At 50.0% G+C, this 7,396-nt stretch overlaps 1 protein-coding gene across 1 annotated transcript; it reads left to right on the forward strand.

Annotated features, from left to right (window-relative positions):
- Positions 1–362: 362 nt before the first annotated feature.
- On the forward strand, positions 363–6,510 carry Kcns2 (potassium voltage-gated channel modifier subfamily S member 2). Its single transcript, XM_034517587.2, has 2 exons — positions 363–998; positions 1,577–6,510. Exon 2 carries the CDS (start codon positions 1,620–1,622, stop codon positions 3,051–3,053), a length of 1,434 nt encoding a protein of 477 aa, XP_034373478.1. The 5' UTR covers positions 363–998; positions 1,577–1,619; the 3' UTR covers positions 3,054–6,510.
- The last annotated feature ends 886 nt before the right edge of the window (positions 6,511–7,396 follow it).

Consider the following 7,396-nt stretch of genomic DNA (forward strand, 5'->3'; position numbering starts at 1 on the left):
TCAACACTGTACACAGACATTGGGAAGTCTTACTCTTCTGACTACACATGCCCAGAACTCCAAGTACTCCCTTGAAGCTCACACACTACACTGGCTTGTACATACACGGTACCATGCAGAATTCTCAGACAGAACGCCATTACTCCTCCCCACGCCAATAGGACCTGTGTGCGAACCCAACCTATTGCCCCACCCATATCCCTGCCACATCTCAACCTCAGTCTTTTCTGACAGCACTCGTTTTCTGATAAGCCCATTTTCAGGTGTGGGAAACTTTTGTTCAGGTTTCGGAAAGAGGAAGCCCCGGTAGATCATTCTGTTGCTGCTCTATCCGACCTATACATAGAAGCCGTCCTTCATTCCTTAGTCTGTTTCCTACAGACCAGAGAGGAAGGAAAGTCACTGTAGGCAATCCTCTGTCTGAACCCTGGGGGTGCTGACAATAACAGCTGTCACCGGAGGATGCCGAGGGAGGGGGGGGAAAGTGTCAGCTTCGTGCAAAGCTGGGGGGCGCCCAAAGAAGAGAATGACGCCCCAGAACGTCTCAGGAGTCTGGGTGGCGACTGTGCCCCAGGCTGGAGCGCTCGGAGCTGTCCGTTCAGCACCAGCAGGCAGCGCGGGGCTCAGGGCCCTCTGCAAGGCGCACCGGCTCGGTTCCCGCCCCCGCTCCGCGGGCGCCTGCGGCGTGGGCTCCTGCTTCTCGTGGTGGGTGAGGGGCGCGCGGATCGGAAAAGGGGGGCTCCACGAGCGTCGGGGCCACGCAGCCACCTGTGAGCCTCTCGCGAATGCGGGCGGCGGTGTGTGGGGCCGGAGACTGAAGGAGGCGCACGGCGGACCCCGCCTGCCCGGTGGCAGGGCACACACACAGGCGCACACATCTACATCCTCGCACCGGCGCGCACTCGCGCAGCCAGCCAGCGGCGGCCACCGCGGCGATGCTCGCCAGCAGGTCGGGGAAGTTTCCCGCCGGCCTCGGCCGCGGGCTCCCGTGCACCCAGGTAAGCGCTTCCAGAACGCGCAAGGCGAGCTCCGGGAAGGCGCAGCGCACGCGGCCGGGGAGCACGGCGCCAGAAAGGCGCGGGGGGTGGGGGCAGGAAGGGGGCTGGGAATGGGATCGGTCCTTGAAGGCTGGAGATCTGGGACGCTGAGTTGACCCTCTTACCCCTCGGCCCAGCTTTACAGACTAGAGCGGTGAATTTCCTTGCCTCCTCCCAAATCTCCGCGCCCCTTTCTTGGCCCAGCCCTGCCCGTGCGCATCTCAGCTTGGGTCCCGCCTGTCTGCGGCGAGAGGGCGGGGGCGTCTCCTTGGTCTGCTCACAGGCAAGGTCAACACGCAGCCCCCTTGGGCTTTTAGAGCCGCGAGGCGCCACTCCCTGGAGGAGGTGGAGGCCCCGGTATACTAGTAAAAACATACACCCTTGCCTTGGGAAGGGAGTCAACTCCCATAGAGCCATTCCTGCACCCCAGTGCCGGACCCTGCTGGAGAGGCCCCCAGACGAGGGTGGAGAGACAGAAAAAGGGAGACTGGGGTGGGGAGTGCCGGCGCTCACATAGATGCGGTTCCCTCTGCTTTCAGGTGTAGCGCCCCCGCGCGGCGCGGGCGCCTGGGCATCTCCAGCATGACCCGCCAGAGCCTGTGGGACGTGTCCGAGACCGACGTCGAGGATGGAGAGATCCGCATCAATGTGGGCGGCTTCAAGAGACGACTGCGTTCCCACACGCTGCTGCGCTTCCCTGAGACAAGACTGGGCCGTCTGCTCCTCTGCCACTCGCGAGAGGCCATTCTGGAACTCTGCGATGACTACGACGACGTCCAGCGTGAGTTCTACTTCGACCGTAACCCTGAGCTCTTTCCCTACGTGTTGCATTTCTACCACACTGGCAAGCTTCACGTCATGGCTGAGCTGTGCGTCTTCTCCTTCAGCCAGGAGATCGAGTACTGGGGTATCAATGAGTTCTTCATTGACTCTTGCTGCAGCTATAGCTATCACGGCCGCAAAGTGGAACCTGAGCAGGAGAAGTGGGACGAGCAGAGTGACCAGGAAAGCACCACTTCCTCCTTCGATGAGATCTTGGCCTTCTATAATGATGCGTCCAAGTTTGATGGGCAACCCCTTGGCAACTTCCGCAGGCAGCTGTGGCTGGCATTGGACAACCCAGGCTACTCAGTCCTGAGCAGGGTCTTCAGTGTCCTTTCCATCTTGGTGGTGTTGGGCTCCATCATCACCATGTGCCTCAACAGCCTGCCAGACTTCCAGATCCCTGATAGCCAGGGCAACCCTGGTGAAGACCCGAGGTTCGAAATCGTGGAGCACTTTGGCATTGCCTGGTTCACATTTGAGTTGGTGGCCAGGTTTGCTGTGGCCCCTGACTTTCTCAAGTTTTTCAAGAATGCTCTAAACCTTATTGATCTCATGTCCATTGTCCCTTTTTACATAACTCTAGTAGTGAATCTGGTGGTGGAGAGCTCTCCGACCTTGGCTAACTTGGGCAGGGTGGCTCAAGTCCTCAGGCTTATGAGGATCTTCCGGATTCTCAAGCTGGCCAGACACTCCACTGGTCTCCGCTCCTTGGGAGCCACCCTGAAATACAGCTACAAGGAAGTGGGGTTGCTCTTGCTCTACCTCTCAGTGGGGATTTCCATCTTCTCTGTGGTGGCCTACACCATCGAAAAGGAGGAGAACGAGGGCCTGGCCACTATCCCTGCCTGCTGGTGGTGGGCCACCGTCAGTATGACCACTGTTGGGTATGGAGATGTGGTCCCAGGGACCACAGCCGGGAAGCTGACTGCCTCAGCCTGCATCTTGGCAGGCATCCTGGTGGTGGTCTTGCCCATCACTTTGATCTTCAATAAGTTCTCCCACTTTTATCGGCGCCAAAAGCAACTTGAGAGCGCTATGCGCAGCTGTGACTTTGGAGATGGAATGAAGGAGGTCCCTTCCGTCAATTTAAGGGACTACTATGCTCATAAAGTTAAGTCCCTCATGGCAAGCCTGACAAACATGAGCAGGAGTTCACCCAGTGAACTGAGTTTAGATGATTCTTTACATTAGCTGGGGCCCATACTTACATTGTTAATCTGCTGCTTGTGCTTCTAGCACAGTCAGGGCAATTTTAGGGCTATGGCATAAGAAGTCATCCCGACCCTAGAGGGAGAGCTGCATGGGATATAAGCCCTAGATTGCTTTTGCAATGTTTAGAGTACTGTTTTGTTTTTTGAGGATGGTGTGTCTAATAACACGCCTTTGCACCTTTCAATGACATGACACTCACTGGCGTTTGCATCATGGGCATCAAATGTTCATCTTCCTGCCAGATGGGTATCTAGAATGCCAGTTTCTCTGTCCACTGTGTACAGTATTTTAATGCTCACACCCCCCCCCCCCAGTATGTCCTATTTCCTGTGCTCCTATTTCCGAGGTTGCTGTATGAGTCTCAGTGAGAACAATCTGTCTATGAGGTCAGCAAGGATATCATGAGGTTTGGATCACAACCATGGGAAAATCAGCTCAATTATGTATCCATTGCTTTTATCGACCTCGAATACCAAAACAGAGAGATTGCAAAGCTAAGCACACTTGATCAATGCAAGTCCTCGAGCTGTCCTTCTACCTGGTTCTGTCCTTGTGATGTGCATGAATGTACTGGTCATTTTAAAGAAAGAAGTGTGTTGATGTGTATCTCCTAAGTGTCAGTAGAAGAGAATGTTACTCAGTCAATATGTAGTAAAGACTGTTTTCCCCCAACAGATAAGTTTAGGAACAGGGACTTTAGCTAAACATGGATGGAACCCCAGGATGCTGTAAGTGGAATTCATGTAGGCTAAGCTCCTTTATTGATGGTCAGGCCTCTTTTTCCTGGGGGGAATTACAGAGAAGTTTATTTCTGGCTGAGACTCTCAATCCAGGCCATTTTGACCAAAGTTTGCTGTGTCTTGGTATTAGCATGTTTTTCAAGCATTTCTTTTTTTTTAAAAGATGTTTAGGAATAAGGCTGTTTTGTCTTTCTCCACTAGAAGAGGTTAGTGTTTTGTTGTCTTTGTGAGCTAAGCACTGTCAGGTTGCTGGCAAGGGCAGTAGCTAAACATTTTCTTGCCTGCTCTGAAAGCCCATAAAATGAATGCTCTTTTGTCCCTGAGCAGAGTTTGCTTTAGGTAGTTTTGCTTCTAGGACACAGGATAGTATATGTAGTGTTTGATTGCCTTGAGTCCCTGCTGTGCCATGGAAACCTGGTAACAGAAGCATATTCAAGATACAGATGTGCATGAAGGCAGTGTGGTTTACCCAGGGCGGAAATGCTGTAGGATTTATTTCCATTGCAATTGCAGTGGGGTTTGGGGGGCAGGAGTAGAGGTCAGAAGAAAAGAGTTATAAAGCCAAAAACTTCTGCTTTATAAGATATAAGTAACTGTGAGTTTCTTTAAAAGTTTAAAACTAGTAAAAAAAAAAAAAAACAAAAAAAAACCCTTTCAACTTTTAAGCTGTGTTGAAGGGTTACCTCTATTTCCTTTTCCAACACACCATTCAGTTAGCATGGAACATTATGAAGGGGACCCTGGGCCCCTTTTAAGATAAGTCTTTCCCATTATCTTCTAAGTAAGCTGATGGTTTTCCAGTGGCTTTCACTATTGCTGAGTGTTTGGCTATAGAATCCAGGGATCCAAATATGGAGATAAACAGGCTTTAAATCCAAAGTTTGGGCCTACTCTTTATTGGTCCATTTTGTGTTTTAGTTGGTTAAAGATAACCCACACCTCACGAGGGTGTGGAATGGATCTTCTCAGAGGGCTTTGTGTACTAGTAGTTGCCATGGTGACTACAGTGTGGGCGATTTGTTGGATGAATGCACTGGCCATTTAATGCCCTTGAGCCTCCAGTTTAGATCTTTCATCAGACTGGAGACTCACGAGGAGCAGAGGGTGGCAACCTCCTAGTGCCTACGTGCAGACATGTCTATGTCTATTATTCCAAAGAGGCAAGAATGTGGAGTGACTTCAAGGAACACCACCTATGAACCAGAAGAAGGGGGTTGGTTTGGGGGAGTTTGCACATGGAACTGTTGTTGTTGGCTAGTATCTTCAGCCCTGGAAGACCAAGCATTTATAAAACTGCCCCCAGCTGCACTGAAGGCAGGGGGCAGCGTAAACCTGTGTCAGTTTACTGAGGCTGGTAGTATACCATAACTGGACATGATATCCATGGTCACTGTCCATGAAGCTGATTGAAAGAAGAAAAGAGGCAAGAAGCAGAATAACTTAACCACTCTCCTAAGGATTTCTCTAAATGAACATATTTAACACCAAAAAAGAGCTACCCTTTGTGGGTACCTACAAGGATCTGAAAGCTGGAAAACTTGACTTTTCTTTTTTGGTAATGACTTGCTTTATCTGGTGCCTTTCACTGGGGGAATCCCAAAGTGCTTTAGAGACTGTCTTTTTAACATTTCTTGTACATATATGTATACTTGTAAAAGAATATTCCTTTGCTCACCAAGACTTTCAGTCGCTGCTGAGAATGCAAAGGTCCCAGGAACATTGAATTCCCCAAGCAGTGGTTTCAGAGACCTTGAGGGAGAGCAGCCCAGATGGCTAGACTCTGCAGTGATTCCCATAGACCATAAAGAATGCTGTAAGAGCCTGGGAACCTTTTCTTTATCACTAAAGGTATGACATTCACAAGTCCTGGCTCAGACACAAAGCCTCTGATTAGCCAAGTTAGATAATGTCTCCCAGGGTAGTTTCTCCTGGTAACCAGGGGAGGCCAGATTCATTTTCTGCCCTGTTCTTGGAAGTAAAGGCTACAAGAATGAAGTGAGCCCATAGACTATCAAGGTAGCCTGTATGATCCTTTCTTGGGGGAACACAGTAGAAACAGCCACCATGCCCAGCTGGTGGCTGAGAAGGAACTCCACTCCTGGCATTTGACCTGTTCAATATCACTGGGACAAACACATGGGCTGAGCTTCCTCATGGCACATGGGGTGGACATTTGGAAGTGACACATGTTCATTGCACAGACACATTAGTCCTGGGCTGCGTTTCTGGCTGCTGAGGAGGGGGCGTGTAGAATGCTGTGCTTATGCCTAGCTCATCAGGTAGTAATTGATGTTTAATACTCGGATTTGTTATTTCTACTTACTGTAGCACTCAAAGCACTGAGCTACCTGTTAATTCCTGCCTCGTTTCAATGGAAATGATTTGTTCTGCACTTTGGGATAGCGGCGATAGAGACCACAGGCTGTGTGGTCTCTACTTGAAGGCTTAACTGGTATTTCTTGTATGTTTTAACAGCATGACTTGTTCCAGGGTTGTAATTTTAAACATCGAGAACACTGTATTTGCGATGTCAGTTTTAACACTCATTAACACACTACTGTGCCAGCGTCCTGGTGGCTCCATTACGTAGGCTTCTGTGCTTGTGTTTCTTGTGCGTAGACTCCAGAATGAGGCATGTGACTGACATACTCAGGATGCCAGCCTTGCAAATATGCAGATTAAACAGAAAGCAATTATTTCACTTCCCTCAGGCCCCTTGATTACACATGGAGTGGCAGAGACAAGGACATTGGGAAGCAAGGATTGGACTGCCCAAGAAAGGCTGAATTGGATTTGGGTTTTTTTTTGTTTTGTTGGTTTTATTGGTTGTTTATGTTTGTGTGTGTGTGTGTGTGTGTGTGTGTGTTAGGGTTAATGTTGAGTATTTTCCTCAATTACTCTGCACCTTATATATTGAGGCGTGATCTCCCACTTGAATCCAGGGCCCAGTAGTTTGGCTAGTCTAGCTTGCTTTGGGAATCCTTGTCCTTGCCTCCATGGGCTGGGATTATAGGTAGAAGATCATCCTACTTCCCATCCTGGACCTGGGGATCTAACCCTTGGTCTTTTCAGCCCTGAGGCTGAACAGTGAGTGAGAAGGAAATTTTTCTTCTTGGCAGGCAGCTGGAGGAGGAGCTTTTGTGAAGCCCTGGAGCTACTGGCTGTTTGGTAGAAGGGATGGTTACATTGTCTTGAAATCCCAGGGGACCAGAGGTTCCTTAAGGATTTTCTCACTGCTCAGTGTCCCACACTGAGCCTCCATAGCCTGCTCTGACAACCCTGACCTGTCCCAGAGGGCCAATCCTTTTACAACTCAAGTGGTTAGAGATAGCAAATCGGGTATGGAGTGTCCAGGCTGACTGGCTGTGAACACTGTTGGCTCCTAGCTCCCCTCATCTGGGACTTAAGAGAGGATTTACCTAAAGCTTTGCCTTCGGCTTCTGGCCTTTCTGAGCCTCTCTTTCCTCTGCTGCAGAGTTAGGAATTGGGTAAAATAATTAGTAAAGCTCCACCCACTTAAGCTCCTGAGTCTCTGATTGCTTTTAAGGAAAGTAGAAGAATTGCTTACTGTACAAGGTCAGA

Source organism: Arvicanthis niloticus, chromosome 13 (genome assembly GCF_011762505.2).
Source record: "Arvicanthis niloticus isolate mArvNil1 chromosome 13, mArvNil1.pat.X, whole genome shotgun sequence".
In the NCBI taxonomy this organism is placed as follows: Eukaryota; Metazoa; Chordata; class Mammalia; order Rodentia; family Muridae; genus Arvicanthis; species Arvicanthis niloticus.